An 18,692-nucleotide genomic window follows, 5' to 3' on the forward strand; every position below is an offset into this window, starting at 1 on the left:
TTCTTCATGCTAAGCTCAAAATGAGGATTCTGCAGTGGGCATTTTGGATCAAGCTTATCAGTCAGTGTCAGTGGCAGTCAGGAAAAGCCTACAAATGGTGGACTGATCTTCATAATCTGACAAGTGGATCTCCCTTTATCAAGCTGATTCCTAGTGCAGTAGTAACCACAGATGTGTCTTTGCATAATGAACAAGATTGTTCAAAGTTTGTGGACTTCAGAAGGGGCTTTTTTGCATATCAGTGTTCCCCAGATGAAGTCACTCCTTCTAGCAGGCATTTCAGGATGGGCTCCCTTGAGGTGCAATTTCTATGCAGTCCGACAACATGGAAGTAGTGTGGTAGATCAAAAAGCAAGTGGGAACTTTAGGGTTGACTGTGGTCAGGGATACAGATAATAGACAAGAGGGGACTGGAATTTATTGGAGAAAACTGGCAAAGGAACCAAGGTATTGAGAGCAAATAACTAGAAAGATAAAGGTAATAGAATGGGGAGAGGCAAGAATTTATTTGGACTGCAGGTTAGAGATTGCCTTCCCTATCAAGCATTGATATCAGAGTATAGGCAAAGAGAAGTAAGGGGCTCCTAAACAACACTGGTAGAGTTTTTAATGGAATGTAAAATAGAAGCTGTCATTAAAAAAGGAATAATTAGTAAGGCGTATAAATATTGCATGATAATTATATTGCATGATAATTATAAGAATCAATCAGAGAAGCTTAAAAAGGATTGGGAAGAGAGATTGGATGCACAAAGAGACAATGGGGGTATATGTATATCTCCCAAATATGCAACAAAGTCTAGAAGACTGAGGAACTTTGGTAGTGTTTACATAGGTATTTTTATACCCCAAGTAGACTTCAAAGAATTTTTCCTCAGGTGGATAGCAAATGTTGGAGGTGTGACGGGCAAGAAAGAGATAGCTGGGAACATATTTTTTGGAAGTGTGATGAGCTGGCAGACTTTTGGGATTCCCTGCAGACCACTCTGTCAGAGATGCTGGGGTAAGCAGATTGGACTGACTGGGGAGATGATTTTTTGAGTTATGCTACAGAATTGGAATTGTCTAGACATAGTAAAGCATTGCTGAGTCTAATTATGGTGGTTGACAAAAAAGCAAATACTAGAAAATGGAAATCAAAGTCTAGACCAACTTTACTAGAAGTAGTGAATATAGTAACAGAGATAAACCAAATGGAATTGGGTTCTTTAGAAAAGGGAAGGGGCAAACTACAGAGGAAAAAATGGGAATTGTGGAAACAATATATGTAGAGCAGGAACGAGGTTTAAGAGGCAGGATTTGAATTAGCTAAATAATGCTTAACTGACAATGACTAGATGGTTTATAAGTGATGTATAATGTTTATAACTACAGTTGTTTCAGTGGTGTCTGTGATGTAAACTGTAACTAAAGTGATATTTTGTATGTTCTTCATTTGTATAAATGTAAGATTGCCTTTGTCATATGTGTGTAAATTTAATAAAGATGTTTGGATAGAAAAAAACAAGCAAGTGGGAACTTGATCCTATCCTCTGTACAGAGAAGACATTAGAGTGTGGAAATGGATGCTGGCTTTGCGCTACTTTCTAACAGTAGCACACATACTGGGGACATTCAGCGTGATTGCAGACATATTGAGCTGACAGATTCTGTTTCCCCAAGAGTGGTCTGTCAGTGCAAAGGTGGTGAGCAGTATGTTCAAGAAATGGGGACAACCTTGCTGTGATCCTTTTGCTTTGATATTCAATATTGTGACCATTCTTTTTCAGCATATTTTCACCAGAAGGAAAGTCAGAGACATATTCTTCCATGATTGTCTCCCTCCCCGTCTCCCTTATATCTTCCCTAAATCCAAAGAGCGCAAGGCCAAGCTAATTCTCATAGCACCATTATGGCCCCATCAGGATTGGATTCCTTTGCCATGGCCTTATGTAAAGAAGAGACCTTTTCCAAAGAGCCTCCTTCTACTAGCTCATCCATCTGGGATGCCTTGCCCCCAGACATTCAATCCTTCAGTCTAACTTATTGGTTTCTCCATATCCTCTGATAGCCAGGAACCTTCAATTTCCCCCTAAAGTGATGGACCTCATTAAGGGCTGTCTAAAGAATTCCGCAAAAAAGTAGTATATGGGTAAATGGACGAAGTTTTCCTTGTGGACCTACCAAAGAAACATATCCCTTGCATATACTTAACGAGAGAAGGTTTTACCTTTCCTGACTGCGTTATACAAAAAAGGGGTTATTTTTTCTTCTATCAAAGTTCAATTGGCAGCCATCTCGTCCTTTCTAGAAGGCTTTTCGAATCAACACAATTTGGTTTAATCATGGGCAGGTCATGCCTATTTAAGCTTGTGGACTTCTTTCCAAAGCAATATATATGTGTGTGTGTGTGTGTGTGTGTGTGTGTGTGTGTGTGTGTGTGTGTGTGTGTGTGTGTATATATATATATATATATATATATATATATATATATATATATATATATATATATATATATCTCTATATAGCTATATATTTATGTATATATATCTATCCCCAAAAAGATTCCTCCACTAACACAGCTGCAGGGTTGGGTCCTCAGCCAAGTGGCCAAGCCAAGTTCTCCAGCATCCTCTCTGTGAAACCAGTGCTTCATGCCCTTGCTCCAAGTAGCCGACACACACACACACACACACACACACACACACACACACACACACACACACACACACACACACACTTGAGAAAGGATGGCACAGATTTACTAGCTATGCCCCCTTCTGTCCAGACTGTAAAGTAGCTACACTGCCACCAGACACTCCAAAGCCAGCTACTCTAAGGCTCTTGCAAGAGTACCCCATTATACTGAGTGAAGTTAATATTAATATAAATAGTAATGTTGACTAAACAACCAGGCTTTCAGGAGTGGCCATGGTGTTCCCAGTATATATAAGTACTCTTAAAGGTTAAAATATTCTCTAAAGGACCAACCACAATGATTTTTTTAAATATATTTAATAATAAGTATTAAAAGAACATGGAATGTTAAATATCTATTTACAGTAAACACCAGAGTTTCAGTTACAGGAAATATTAAAAATAACACAGATGGACAGGTTCATACCATTACAGAAAAAAACATACTTAACTAATCTCACTATATTTTCCTGACTGATCTAAAGAATTATTATTCTCCTGGTTACTTACTAGAGCAAGGCAAGATGAATTGGATGAGAGATCCTTCTTTGTCAGGTTACAAAAACAGATTGCTCTGACTTAAGTCTCACCTAGCATTAAACATTATTTTTAGTGATGGATTACAGAATGATATCTGGTCGTCTGACTTCTGGTTCCCATGCTTCCCCTCTTGGCTAGAAGCTGTCAGGATTTATCACATATGTGTCAATAATACACACACACAGCCTTGCTAAGATCTGCTCCATCTCCTGAAAGTCCTAAAACAATTTCAAACCGCCACCCTTCCATTTCAAACCGCAACCCTTCCAGAGTAGCAATTAGTTCACCCCAGTGACAATGCAGGAAGCTTCCTAGTACAGACTTTTTGTCTCTGACTGCATTGGGAATTGTAAGATGCAATCTTTATAGCCTAAATTTAGTAATTAAATTTCTTACTATTTTTTAAAGTCAGATGGATTGAGATTAACCTCTTCTCTTCCAGTATCCTCTATTACAATATATACATTTCAACAGTTACAATAATACATGTACGTTTCTTCCTCTGTCCAGCAGGGCACACTGTTGATACATTTTTAACACGAGCAACTTTATAAATACATTTTCAACACATGCATCTGAGCAAATCAGATTGATATTCAAATAACATATAATTCTTTACTAAATTCTGGCTAATTGTGCTGGCATGTCTTGCACATCCACTGCCCTATGTCCCCTGGCATAGCAGGCAATACCTCACATCGTCACAACTCACTCAGGCATTGTTGACAAACTTAAGAGGTTAGTTACAAGCCCTAATGTCACCCAGTGGATAGCCAGCTGGCTGACAGACAGGACCCAGGAAGTTAGAATTGGGGAATCCATATCTACAAAGGGCCAGTCACAAGCGGAGTCCCTCAGGGATCAGACCTGGGACTGCTCCTTTATAGCAGTTACTTTTCTGAAGTCAAGGCCAATGTCAGTGGCGTCTGGCTGACTAAATTTGCAGATGATTGCAAATTAGGAGTGGTCGTTGAATCGCCCACAGGCACGTTCTCCAGGAAGGGCTAATACAGCCAAACAACTGGTGTCAGAGCCATGGATTAAAACTAAATGCCAAGAAATGCATAATAGTATCCGTCAAGAAGTCATCCAGCCCTGTAAACTTTCATGCTGACAAAACACTCCTAAGAGTTGACCGGGTAGTCAGGGACTTGGGGGCACACAGACAGTAATCTAGCCTTTAATTATCACATGTCTGCAGTAGTGAGGAAATCATTCTATGTTTTGCAATTTATAAAGCAAGGTATGGCATCTAGGTCCAAAGAAGTCATTGTTCCACTGTATTCAGCATTCATCAGACCTATCATTGAGTACAATGCCCCATTTCCAACAACTGGAACATCCACAGAGGTTTCTCACTAAAAGAAAACAGGGTGTAAGTAACATGTCCTGTGCATACTGCCTCAAGGCCCTATCCCTGTATTCTGTCTAATACAGACTGTTGAGTGGAGATCTATGCCTGGCATACAAGGCATTATCAGACCCCACTCTGATAGACCTCCCACATATCTGCAAAACAAACCGCACCAGAATTACCCATTCTAAAGGCTTAAACCTTACCTGTGATATAAATAGGTCCTGGTGGAGAGACAGGTATGTAACCCAGAGACTACCCCTTCCCTGGACCAGGCTCCCCATCCAAGTGAAGCAGAGTTCCTCCCTAATCCAATTCAAGTGTAACTTGGACAATTGGATGGGGAACAGGAACTTCATCTGTGGTTTGAAAACCCATGTCTCTAATGGACACAGGTAGCCTGTAAATCTTTCATCTCCCAGGCCCTGCTTGTAAATGTTTCATCTCGTAAGCCCATTCTTACACTTATCAAGGGTACCAGAACTTGTCAGAGATTTGGGATGCAAGGCTAAGCTTAAAAACACCCTTGTGGTCTTCAGCCTGTACACACCTATGAACTTATTTGTTGGCCACACTAGATCATGAAAAGCTTAAAGGTGTTTCTCATTTGAGATATGTTTTATTTAAACCATCACCAGCTTGGGACCCAAATTTTGTATTAGAATCCTTGATGAGATCACCCTTTAGCCAGCCAACTCTGCAGATATCAAATTCCTTTCTTGGAAGACTGCTTTTTTTGGTAGCCATTACTTTGACAAGGTGGGTGTCTGAGCTTCAGGTCTTGTCTTTGCAATTTCCATGTGTTGCTTTTTATCAGGACAGATGATTCCTTTCTACATAAAATGGCAGCAGAGACCAGTATGAACCAATATATTCATCAGCTTGTATTTTTTCAGAAGTACTGTAATAAAGGGGATTACCTTTTACATTCCCTGGATGTTCATAGACCATTACGATTTTACTTTGATCATACTAAGACATTTAGAAATGATGAGCAGCTTTTTGTTTGCTTTGTTTCCAGTTAGTCTGAGTCACAAGATTTTCAGGATAATTTGACAAAGTGGATTACCGACCGCATCTCATTGTGTTGTGACAAGGCAGGTAAGACGTTGCCTATTCCTCCAAAGACGCATTCTGTCAGGGCTCAGCCTTCCTCAGAAATGTTCAATTCCAGGATATTATAACAGCTGCTGCTTGATGATCTTTGCATACTTTTGCCGAACTTTACAACTTTGACTCACTTTCTAGAGTAAGGGCTTCTTTTGGAACAACCATCTTGAAAGGCTTACTGGGTAGGCCACCTGTGTTAGCTGGGGATTCTCTTCTACTTTTCCAGTGTCTGATTAGAACTCAGGAAATACATAAGTTATGTACCTACCAGAACATTAGATTTCTCTAGTCTCTTTCCAGACATTGGAGCAATCTACCCACCATCCCCCCTCCAAATTGTCCTTCCTGAGAGATCTATGGGGATTGTTTGAAAGGTGTAAGATGTCATGTTTTATGTAGTCAGGCTAGTAATCTGTAATGCGGGCATACTGAATCTAGAGGATTCACAGCTGGGAGGGATTATGGATAGGAAGGAGCTTGTGCTTGTGAGGAGTTTGTTGCTACCACTATAGGGCACTAGTAGCATCTGTTCTGCTATCTTAGTGTTCAGACATACACCAGAGAACTCTTATGATGTTCTTCATGTTTCACTGTTGCAGTCATCACATTTGGGTTATTCTTGCTAGGGTAGCCCTCGGCCTGCCCGAATACCAGAGACTTAGTATTTCTGCATCGGTTGCTGTCGCTTGAGGACTGACGTCAGGTCATTAGTGGTATAAAGTAAGGCAGCCAACGCCATTACATCAGTCTTTCTTGCCATGGGGACCGAAACAGAAGCAGTTTGCATGAGTGCCAGTCGGCCACTATCTCAGTTTTCTTTCCGAATTGAAGTTGAAGTCTTCTAAAGCTAAGTACCCCGTTGAGGATCCTTTTTTATTGCCCTAACCAATGTCAAAAAAAAGTTAATAATTGTCTCGACTGTGGAAAGCAAATACCACACCGAGACTTCCACTCTTACTGCGTCACTTGTCTAGGCCCAGATCACGACATCCCCCGTTGTCGCTTCTGTGCTTTGTTTAATGCCAGAACTATCCATTGTCAGGCCCTTGTTGTAGCCAGATATTTTCATTTACAGTCCTCTAATTCCAATATGGCTTTGGTAAGCCATGCGACAGCAGATCTTCCAAAAAAACATAAAGTTAAAGACAGAGACAGACTGCACAGGTCCAAACCTTCCGACAATGCTTCTGTTAAGCTAGTCGTCAGTCCTCCGGTACTCAGTCAGGTGTTTTCGAAGCCCCCTGATGCCGGTTTCAGTTGATTCGCAGGCCGCTACCAAGACCCTTTCAGTGTCCGGTATGCCGCAAAACTCGTTGAAGGATCCTGCAGTCGTCTCTTCATTGGATGGGTCTGGAGCCGCTGAGCAGGCACCAGCTTCCGAGGAAGTCCTTCGCACTACCGAATCTCAACACAAACTGATGTCTTTCGTGACTACCATTCTTTCGAGAGCAACCAAGTTCCTTAGGCCCAGGGTTCGAACCGCACCCAAGAAACCGACTACCCACTCTCAGGCGCCTGTTACATTGCCTCAGTCTCAAATGCTTAAAATCATGCTGATCAGGAGAAGCCAAGCTACCCCCTCAAAAAGGAAGAGAGATCTGGCCCCAGTAGTTTTGTCTGAACAAGAGTCAGATGACCCTGATGCATCTGGCTATGAAGACATGCAACCCCTCTCCACTTATGAGGATTTTGATGCAGAGGACTCCATTCCTTCAGCCTCTTCCCCAGAGGATTTTTCCTTTGGGGAAACCCTGCATACTTTAAGGGTGTATTTCCAATGGGAGAGTCAGGACTACCCTCAGTCTAAAAAGAGACTCAGGGAATTCCTAGACCTTCCACAACACAGAACCTTGGCCGTCCCCCTACTCCTGGATGTGGTGGATGATGTTTTCCTTGAATCCAGCTTGACCCCTGATGCCCTACCTCCTGCTCCCAGAAAACCACACAGGTACTACAGAGTCCCTGACTCACATAAATATATTTTTAAAAATCCTACAGCTGATCCTGAGGTCATTTCTCAAGGGCTTAAAGGAATTAAAGCAACCTCTGCTAAGAATCCCATCCCCTCAGACAGGGATTGCCGAGCATTGGACAGATGAGGTAAAAAAGTATACACCTCAGCTAGTCTTGCTATCAGGGCACTAAATTGGCAGTTCCATATGCTTAAATATCAGCAACATACTTTGGAACTCCTTAAACAAAAAATGTCTACCTTTCCTGCTTGGGCAGAATCTAAAGATTTACAAGACTTAATGCATTCTGCAAGTCAAGTAACTAAACACACTTTGCACTGTGGTTTTGATGCCCTAGAAGCTTCTTGCAGGGCAGCAGTCACTGGATCTGTCATTAGAAGACATGCATGGCTTAAGGAACAACTCCTGCCAGACCATGTCAAATCTAAATTGTTGGATGCCCCCTTACACAAATTTTTGGCACTAAGACAGAAGAGGTCTTAAAAAGACAGAAAAAAAAGCAAAATCTATGCAAACAGGTAAAGATTTCTTACAGGTCCAGCCCCCTAGGTTCAACGGGCACTGTCCCTCCAAGCACTGGTCCTTTCCTGCTCTGAGTAAACAGGCCCAACCTAGGCCCCGTGGAAGTAGACCACCCCCCCCAGACAGCAGCCTCAGACAGTGCAGAGATCTAAGCAGTGAACTACCTCCACATCAAAACCAGGGAGTTCTAAGCCACCCCCTTATGGTAAGAACTTACAGTGACTCACCTCCTCCCGACCTCCCTTCTGCCCATCTTCACTTCCCCCTAGGAGGAAAACTCTTCTTTCACTGAAGCACCTGGGCCACCATTACCAAGGACCAATGGGTTCTGAACATTGTGTCTCAGGGATACAAATTTTACTTCCACACCCTTCCAACCCCAAAGGGTTCCCAGATCTACCACAAAATCAGTGGGCAGAGGCTCAAAAGCAAATCCATTCTCTGCTCTCTTTGAGGGCAGTAGAGCACGTTCCTGCAGAACAGGTAGGCCAAGGCTTCTACTCCAGACTTTTTCTGGTGCCCAGAAAAGAGGGCACCTGGTGCTCCATTCTCGATCTATTCAATTAAGCAGAAACCTTCTGGATCCACATGAGTGGCAGCTCAATAGAAGTACCTTCACCCTAATAACTCAGAAATGAGGAACCCCAAAGGTCGACCTCTTTGCCTCCCACACCAACCATCAGCTCAGCGAATTCTGCACCAGGGAGTATCACTGCATGGCTTGGAAAGTGGATGCCCTGTCCTTCTCCTGGGTCAACTTCTCGGTCTGTGCCTTTCCTCCCCTTCCTCTTATTCCCAGGGTACTGCTCAAAACAAGGGAGGAAAAATCAGGGACCATTTTTATAGCTCCAGACTGGCCCCGACAGCACTGGTACCCCTTGCTGCGCAGCCTGTCCATGCTGCCTCCATGGCATCTTCCTCAGATTCCAAACCTACTAACCCAGAGGGAAGGGGAAGTCATGCATTCCCAATTGCAGACACTCAGTTTGGCAGCTTGATTTATTCCCTAACCCCAAACCAATCTGCCATCCTCAGTAAACAGGTTCTGGATGTTATCTGTGAGGCCAGACACCCTAGCACCAGAAAGTCTTATGCAGATAAATGGAAAAGGTTCTGCACCTGGATCCAGGCTAAGGGGGCCAGTACAGCACAGCCCTCTATCCCTCTCATCCTAGATTACTTAGCTGACCTACTACACAGTGGTCTCTTTCTCCTCTATAAAAATTCATGCCTCTGCTATTTCTGCTCACTTTCCCACTAAGCAGTCACTTTTTTCACACCCTTTGATCAAACAGTTCCTCAGAGGGGTTATAGCAATTTGAGGCCCCCCCAGAAGGGCACCTGCACCGGCTTAGGACCTTAACTTTGTCTTGGAAAAGCTCACCCTACCTCTTTTCAAACTAGCTTCTTCTGCAGAGCTAAACTTTCTCTCCTGGAAGATAGCCTTCCTCCTGGACATCACTTCAGCCAGAAGCGTCTCTGAGCTGCAAGCACTCATGGTTGTGGAACCCTTCATCATCTTCCTTGCAGACTGGGTATCCCTCAGAACTAACCCATCCTTCATGCCCAAGGTGGTGTCCAGTGTGGCTCTCAACCAATCCATTCATTTGCCCACCTTCTTTCCTAACCCCCCAGAACAAGGAGGAAAGGATTCTTCACTCTCTAGATGTGCACAAACAGCTCAGATACTATCTGGACAGGACTACATTCTTCAGAAAGTCTGATCAGTTGCTGGTTAGCTTTACTAAAGAGGCAGAAGGCAAAGCCATCTCCAAGCAAACCATTTTCAAATGGATAGCACACTGCATCCATTTCTGCTACAAACCGCATAGTAAGCCTCCAGCCAAGGGGGTCAGGAAACACTCCACCAGAGCAGCCTCCACCTCTGCAGCTTTCCTCATAGGAGTCCCCACCAGGGACATCCTGGAGGCTGCCACCTGGACATCTGTTCACACTTTCACCAGGCATTACCACCTGTCTCTCTTCTCCAAATCCAGGGCAAGGTATGCCTCTACAGTCTTGCAGGGCATCCTAGCCAGCCCCTAGCTTCCTTGACTGCCTCCACCCATTTCCTCAGCTTTGGGAATCTACCAAATGTGATGACTGCAACAGTGAAACATGAACAACATAGTACAGTTGTGTACACTTACCATGGATTCCCTCCCTCCACCCCCCTTTTTTCTCTTTCTCCTTTGGTTACCTTTCTTCCTTGTAGATGTCCTTCAAGAATGCAACTGCAGTCATAACATATGGGTTGTCCTGCCTCAGGCAGCCCTCGGTCGGCCGGATTCCAAAGTCTGGGTCCGACGTCGGCTGATGTCGCATTTCTCTCCGACGTCAGAGCGGCTGGAGTACATAAGCATCAGCCGACGCCATTTTCTTCAGTCTTTCTTGCCGCGCGGTGCCCGAAGCAGAAGCAGTTCGCAAGTGCCGGTCGGTCAGCTCCTGTATTCTTCGATTCCGAAGTCATCCAAAAAGCTTAGTACCCCGTTGGGGACCTTTTCTTGCCTCAGCCGATGTCAGAAATTACTGAAAAAGTTAACAATTGTCTTTCTTGTGGTAAACAAATACCTCATAAGGATTTCCACTCTTACTGTCTTCCTTGTCTTGGCCCAGACCACAACGTCTCGGCCTGTGTCGCCTGTGCTCGCTTCAACAAGCACACTCTCAGGCGCCGGGCGGAGTTCGCTGAAGATTTTTTCGGCGAAAAATTTGCTTACACAATGCCGTCGGATCTTCTGACATCGCAAACTCCCAAGAAACGAAAAGACCGGGACCGACATCCTCGGCCCGCGTCTACCACCGACTCCACGCCAAAACCTACCGCGAGTGCTCCGGTTCCCTCTGAGACGGTCTCTCCACCGCTCCGAACTGAAGACACCGCATTACCGACGACTTCGATTCCGGATATCACTCCGACGCCAGTTATTGATTTTCCTCCGGATACTGAAACCGAGGAAATGCCCGAGACCATTGCTGTAGACAAGGTCACTCCTGCACGTGGAGCTGCCAGGCCTCCTATGGCCAGGTCTATTAAGGCCTACACTAGGGCTAAGGCAGCCAGCAAAACAAAACATCTTACTACTAAAACCTTACCTCAGCCTACTCCAGAGACACAAATTATGTCTATGGCTGCTGATTTAATTTCTATGATTAGAGGTTCACAGGCCCATCCTGAGAGAGGATCCCAGCCTCCTTCTGATAAAAGGCCCCGGGTTGAACCCTCTGACCCTATTCCGACAGATGAAGATTCTGAGGGCTCTGTCCACTCTGATAGCCAGGAAGAGCTCTTCCAGACCTATGAGGACTCGGATGCAGAGGATTCCATCCCCATCGGCCTCCCCTCCTGAGGATATTTCTTTTGGGGAAGTTCTGCATACCATGAGGGAACATTTCAAGTGGCAAGGCCAGGAATATTCTGATTCCAGAAAACGCCTTCTGACTTTCCTTAAGAAGCCCCAGCACAGGCCCTTAGCTATTCCTCCTGTACTTGATGTTTTGGATGATTTATATTCTGACTCTAGTGTTACACCTGACTCTCTTCCTCCTGCTCCAGCCAAGCCAGACAGGTATTACAGGGTTCCAGAAACACATTCCCATTTATTCAGGGCCCATACTGCTGATTTGGAAACTATTTCACAGGGGCCTAAAGGAGTTTCAGCTTCCACCTCTAAAAATCCATTGCCCTCCAACAGGGAAGCTAGGTCATTAGAGATGGGGCAAAAAGGTTTACACATCCACTACCTTATCTATGAGAGCTTTGAATTGCCTTTTTCATATGTTACAATATCAGGATTTCCTGTTAGAAGATTTACAAAAAACATTGGCCACTCCTGATCCTTTAGACAGGAAGGCTTTGCAGGAAGCTGTACATAATACTCAGCAAGTAAGCAATCACTTCCTACAGTGTGGGTATGATGCACTGGAAGCTTCATGTAGGGCAGCTATGACAGGGGCAGTCATTCGTAGACATGCATGGTTAAAAGATCAACCTCTACCAGATCATGTAAAGGCAAAACTTCTGGATGCACCTTTGGAAAAGAACAAGCTTTTGGTGCTAATGCTAAGGATGTGTTAAAGACCATCGAGGAAAAAGCAAAATCAGTTCAGACGGTGAAAGATTTCCTCCAGGTTCAACCCCCCAGATTCAGTAGGAATTGGCCTTCAAAAAACTGGTCCTTTCCTAATCCAGAAAAGTTTCAAAGGGGTAAAAACAGACGTGGCCGAGGAAGAGGCCAATACAGAGGTCCTTACAGGGGACGACAATGGCAGCCAGGAAACCAAAGAAGCGACGCAGGGGTTTCACCTGCCCCACAGCCACAATCTCAATGACTTTCCTCTACTACCGCCTACCAGGAAACAAATAGAAGCTCCCTTGGGCGGGAAATTATCTCTGTTTGCAGAAAATTGGTACAAACTGACAAAGGACAAATGGATTTTGGACATTATAGACCAAGGCTACAGGTTCCATTTTCATACCTTGCCAAGAAAACAAGGCATGCCAAACCTACCACAAAACCAGAGGGCAGAGGCTATCAAACAAATCTCTCTGCTGACTCAGATGAAAGCAATAGAAAGAGTTCCACAACAAGAACAAGGCCAGGGGTTCTACTCAAGACTGTTCCTTGTTCCAAGAAAAGAATCTCAATGGAGACCAATACTGGATTTGTCCGCATTAAACACCTTTCTCATAGTACCAAAGTTCAAAATGCTGACTCTACAGCAACTCCTTCCCATGCTGGGCAAGGGGTCTTGGCTGATTACTCTGGACCTCAAGGAGGCATACCTGCATGTCCCTATCAGACACAGCTGCAGAAGATACCTCAGATTTCTTGCAGGGCCAGAGCATTATCAATTCTCAGCATTGCCATTTGGCTTATCTACTGCGCCCAGAGTATTCACAAAATGCCTGGCTTCAGTAATTGCTCACTGCAGGCTCCAGGGGATACAAATTTACCCATACCTGGACGACTGCCTCATACAAGCGGACGACAAATTGATGTTGACAAAAAACTTGGACTATGTCATACGATTACTTCAAGCTCTGGGACACACAGTCAACTTCCAAAAGTCAAGACTGCAGCCATCCCAGCAAATAATCTTCTTAGGAGCCAAATTATACACAGCCTCTCAAATGGCTTACCTGACAGAAGACAAGCAAGAGAAGTTAACTCATTACTTCAAAGGTTTAGCAAAACTCACCCAGATGACTGCAAGGAGATTCCTACAGGCCCTGGGTTACATGGCATCCTGCATTCTCCTGGTTCCATTAGCAAGACTACACATGAGAAAGCTGCAATGGTACCTAAAAAGCATTTGGTCTCAGCACAGCAACAACTTGGAGACAACCATACTGCTCATTCCATGCCTACAAAAGGAATTCCTATGGTGGGCCTCGGTGAGCCAGGCAAACACAGGTATGTCATTCAAAAAAACACAGATAACACAGACCATGACCACAGACGCCTCAGACCTTGGCTGGGGGGCGCACATGGAAGGCAGGTGTATACAAGGACAATGGTCTCCAAAGGAAACACATCTGCATATAAACCAAAAGGAAATGCTGGCAGTAATGCATGCCATCGAGGCCTTTCAACACCAACTTCAGCAAGGCCATTTACTGATACGGACAGACAACACCACTGTGATGTGGTATATAAACAAGCAAGGGGGCACCCACTCTTACCCCCTTTGCAGACTGACAATGCATCTTTGGGAAAAATCACTGAGCCTAAACATCCATTTACAATCCCAGTTTGTTCCAGGCAAAGACAATGTGTTGGCGGACAGCCTAAGCAGGAATTTCACAGATCAACACGAGTGGAGGTTACATCCGAAGATCTTTACACAACTCACTTCGACATGGGGCAGGCCAGAAGTAGACCTATTTGCCTCTCACCTCAACCATCATCTACAAAAATTCTGCACAAGGACATACCATCCAAAAGCTTGGAAGATAGATGCTCTCTCATTCAACTGGAACTTCCTAACAATCTATGCATTCCCACCTCGGCCACTGATGACCTCAGTATTACTAAAGATCAAAGCAGAGAGACCCAAGGAAATCATAATAGCTCCGGACTGGCCAAGACAACACTGGTACCCACTACTACGGAGCATATGTCACACTAGGAGGTGGGCCCTTCCCCAGTGGCCTCTACTTTTGACTCAACACAATTTCAAAACAGTGCATCTAAACCTTCAGACACTGCAGCTAACAGCCTGGGAGATCCCATAAATAACCTCAGCCTATCTCTCTCCAAGGAAGTTCAGCGGATACTAACAGAGGCTCGAAGACCTTCCACCAGAAAGGTTTACTTAGCAAAATGGAAGAGATTCAGCAATTGGAATACCAGCAAGGGACATGATGTATCATTGTTGAACATCCCACTCATCTTGGAATATTTGGCAGATATGCTAAAGAACAGCCTCTCATATTCTTCCATAAAGATACATGCATCAGCTATTTCAGCTAGATATAACACTGATCCTCCTGTCTTTTCACACCCTTTGCTAAGGCAATTCCTCAGGGGAATCAAGAACATCAAGCCACCAAGAAAGGCCCCAGTGCCAGCCTGGGACCTCAATTTTGTCCTAGAAAAACTGACTCTACCTCCATTTGAGCCAGCAGCTTCAGTTGACTTGCAATTTCTATCATGGAAAACAGCTTTCCTGTTGGCAATTACCTCAGCAAGAAGGGTTTTGGAACTACAGGCCCTAATGGCAATAACACCGTTCATAATTTTTCACAGAGACAGGGTTTCATTAAGGACCAACCCTACTTTTATGCCAAAGGTGGTATCTAGGGTTTCTTTAAATCAAGCTATTCATCTGCCTGCTTTCTTCCCCAATCCTGAGAATAAGGGGGAAAGACTGTTACATACCTTGGACATTCACAGACAACTCGATCCTACTTGTACAAAACCAATGCCAGTAGGAAATCTGAACAACTTTTTGTAGCTTACGCCCCTGCAGTCCAAGGAAAAGCAATTTCAAAACAGACTATTTCAAAATGGATTGGACATTGCATCAGATTCTGTTATTCCTTTCATGGAAAGACTGTTCCAGCCAATGTCAGACCACATTCCCAGAGCTACAGCCACCTCTACAGCATTCTTAAGAGGGGTGCCTACTAAGGACATTCTAGAAGCTGCTACATGGAGCTCCGTGCATACATTCTCCAAACACTACAATCTCCCTCTATACTCCAGATCCAGAGCAGGCTTTGCTTCGGCAGTCCTGCAGGGTTTGATTGCCACACCATCTTTTTCCTAGAGCATTCCTCCTCCCCCAGCTAAGCTATGGTATTCTACCCATATGTTATGACTGCAGTTGCATTCTTGAAGGACATAGTACAGTTTTGTACCTACCATAAATGTAGATGTCCGATAGACATGCAACTGCAGTCGGATTTTCTCTCCCTCCATACCCCTCTATGCCTAGGGTCCACTCCTATCCCTGTTTCTCTTAGCTGGGGATATCTGTTATGGTGTATTTGTTTTATTGCTCATTTATTTGTCTGGAATCCTGTTTTTGTCTTCCAAATTTGATTACAGCCTTCCTTGGAGGGCACCTGGCATCTGGGGCAAGAAACACTGAAGAAAATGGCATCGGCTGATGCTTATGTACCCCAGCCGCTCTGACGTCGGAGAGAAATGCGACATCAGCCGACGTCGGACCCAGACTTTGGAATCCGGCCGACCAAGGGCTGCCTGAGGCAGGACAACCCATATGTTATGACTGCAGTTGCATGTCTATCGGACATCTACATTTATGGTAGGTACAAAACTGTACTTTCTCCTTCCTTTCAAGGGACATATTGGTATTTATTTTCCACTGGTGGGGTTCTTCCACCAGAACATGGCCTCCAACTTTGAGGGCTCCTGACAGGTTAGGGCAAGAAAAACTGATGTAATGGTGTCGGCTGCCGTACTTTATACCACTGATGACCTGACATCAGTCCTCAAGCGACAGCAACCGATGCAGAAATACTAAGTCTCTGGTATTCAGGACGGCTGTGGGCTACCCTGGCAGGGATAATCCAAATGTGATGACTGCAACAGCGAATACACTCAAACATCTACATTTCTGGTAAGTGTACACAACTTCTGTTCTGTTTCTGTTTCTGGCAAGTACATGACTTATGTTTTTCTTTGTGTACTCTTGTCTTCCACCATTTCTATTTTTTGAAATGGCTTTTCCGGTCTTTTGCTCAGCCACCCTTTTTTAATAATTTAATCATCTGATTTTTTGCATTTTTGTCAGTTTTTCTGAATACCTAGTGAGTTGAAGCTTCTTCTAGTTTTCAGCTTTTTGCTATTTGATTTTATATTGTATTCTTTCAGTGATTCAATTATTTAAACACCTCTGCTTGCATTTGATTTATTTTTTCCTCTAAATTCATGGAAACTAACTTCTGTACCAAAGATGAAACTTTAAATGTGTTTTGCCAAACAGCTACAAGATTCTTCCCTGAATTTTTCTTTTCTTTTTCTGGTCGATTTTCTTGTACTTGCTCCAGATTTATTCTTTGCTGGCATCCAGACAATGTAATTACAAACCAGTAACTGAAAATTACCCAAATCGATAACTTCTACTGGCATTTTTTCTTAGTGTCAATTTTCACCCTTGGAGAGTTCTAATTAACCTGTTGATCAGTATGCATTCATCTTGCAAGTCCAGCATAAGTGCCTTTTGCGCCACTCCTGGCAAGCTCCACATTGGTAACAAGTTCTTTAAATGTGTTTTATATCACTTCCCACCAAGGAGGGGCTAGCCCTCCTTGGGATTTTAATATTATGAAAAAGCTGACATTGGATTAATTTGAACCATCAGCATCTGTTCTTCTCTGATTTATATCCTGGAAGGCAGCAGTTTTAGTGGCTGTCCATCTCAGCCAGGAGGAATTCGTAGTGGTCAGCCATCATGCAAAGAGTCTTTCAAAGTGCTCCACAAAGATAGAGTGAACCTGAGAACCATCCCTTTTATGACAAAGGTAGCTTTAGCGATTTTCCATCAGTCTGACCTTTCATTGTGCCTGTCTGTTCCCAGGCCAGAAAATAAAGGTGAGAGAATTTTGCACTGCTAAGAAATCCAGAGGCACCCTATGTACTTTATAGAAAAAACAAGGGATTTTAGGCAGACAAAGCAGCTGTTAATTACCTTTGCCACAGGCATTCAACTTAGGTCAGTCACCAAGCAGACATTTTCCAAGCCGCTAGCTAAGTACATTTTGTTCTACTTTAAAGGGCTTGAGAAGTCTTTGCAGGAACAGGTTAAGGCCAAATCTTCTAAGGCATTGACAACTTTAGCATCCTTTTTCAGGAATGTCTCTACTCAGAGCACATGCATGGCTGTTACTCGGTCCTCAATTCCCAAATTTTGCCTCAAGGAAGGCTTTGGTGCTGCCATCCTGCACTGCTTTTTCTGAATACTTAACACCTTGGGCCTTAGGATGAGTGGAGACCACTGGTTCCACCTGCAAACTTAGGCACTACTTTGACATTTCTTTCCGTATGTCATGAATATTACTGTAGTGGTGATCTCTTTGAAGAACATCCCATAGTGGTTTAACTAATGCCTCGTAACAAGTATGGTCACTGTTGCAGTACTAGCTCTCATTTGCCTTCCTCAGTGCTATTTCTCTTACCCCAGTTCTAGTAATGTAGCAGCCGAGGTGCTTGGTGCTGTTGTCACCCACCATTCTGCTACTACTTTCTCCATTTTTCTGCTCCATAAACGTAAATACCAATGAGATTGTATATTTTCCTTTCTGAGATATTTCTAGCTGTGTGAACTCTGTGAATGATTATTTCTTTTTAATCTCTCTCTTTTAGTTGGACTAAGGAAAAAATTAAAAATGTGGGGGCTCTTCACATCAATGAACATTCTCTGCAAGTCTTGATGGCAGAAAAGAATTGTAGGAAAAAGGCTTGACTGCTCCTTTTGTCCAAGATACAGGTGTTGCCTCCATGTGTCAGAAAGGAGCTAGTCTGTGATATGACATCAGGGAGCTCTGGGACTGGTGTCGCTGTTTCCCATATGTTATTGTTGCTCCTGTAACTGTGGTCCTACTTAAATGTGTAATGCTGTGGTAAGAATACTCATGGACTATTCTTCCATTAGATAGGGTGATACAGTAATACTGTTGTGAGTTGCATGAGTTGGCAAATTAGATTGACATTACTTTATCTGATTAATTGTTTAATATTTGAAGGAAGCCAAAGCATTTTATTTGTAGATGAATGACAGTTTCAAGGAACAAACTGCTTTCTTTCCTGCATGTCACTGCTGATCATAGATCTCCTGTTTTCTTTTAGCACCACCCCATGAGTTTACAGAAGAAGAAAAGCAACAGATTTTGTACTCTGAAGACTTCCTTAGTTTCTTTGACCACACCACTCGAATTGTGGAACGTGCTGTTTCTGAACAAGTTGACATTTTCTTTGACTACAGTGGCCGGGATCTAGAAGAGAAGGAAGGGTAGATCTTCACTATGCACAGTTTCTGGTAGTAAA

At 43.7% G+C, this 18,692-nt stretch overlaps 1 protein-coding gene across 4 annotated transcripts in view; it reads left to right on the plus strand.

Moving 5' to 3' along the window:
• Window positions 1–18,692, plus strand: part of DYNC1I2 (dynein cytoplasmic 1 intermediate chain 2) — a 1,851,236-nt gene that overhangs the window by 1,167,020 nt on the left and 665,524 nt on the right. For all 4 annotated transcript variants that reach the window (XM_044075529.1, XM_044075531.1, XM_044075530.1 and 1 more), the window contains one exon: window positions 18,495–18,657. In XM_044075529.1, the coding sequence (XP_043931464.1) occupies window positions 18,495–18,657 (163 nt within the window). The remainder of the gene's footprint in view (window positions 1–18,494; window positions 18,658–18,692) is intronic.

This window comes from Protopterus annectens, chromosome 6.part1 (genome assembly GCF_019279795.1).
Source record: "Protopterus annectens isolate FY-2018-M chromosome 6.part1, PAN1.0, whole genome shotgun sequence".
Taxonomy (NCBI): domain Eukaryota; kingdom Metazoa; phylum Chordata; order Ceratodontiformes; family Protopteridae; genus Protopterus; species Protopterus annectens.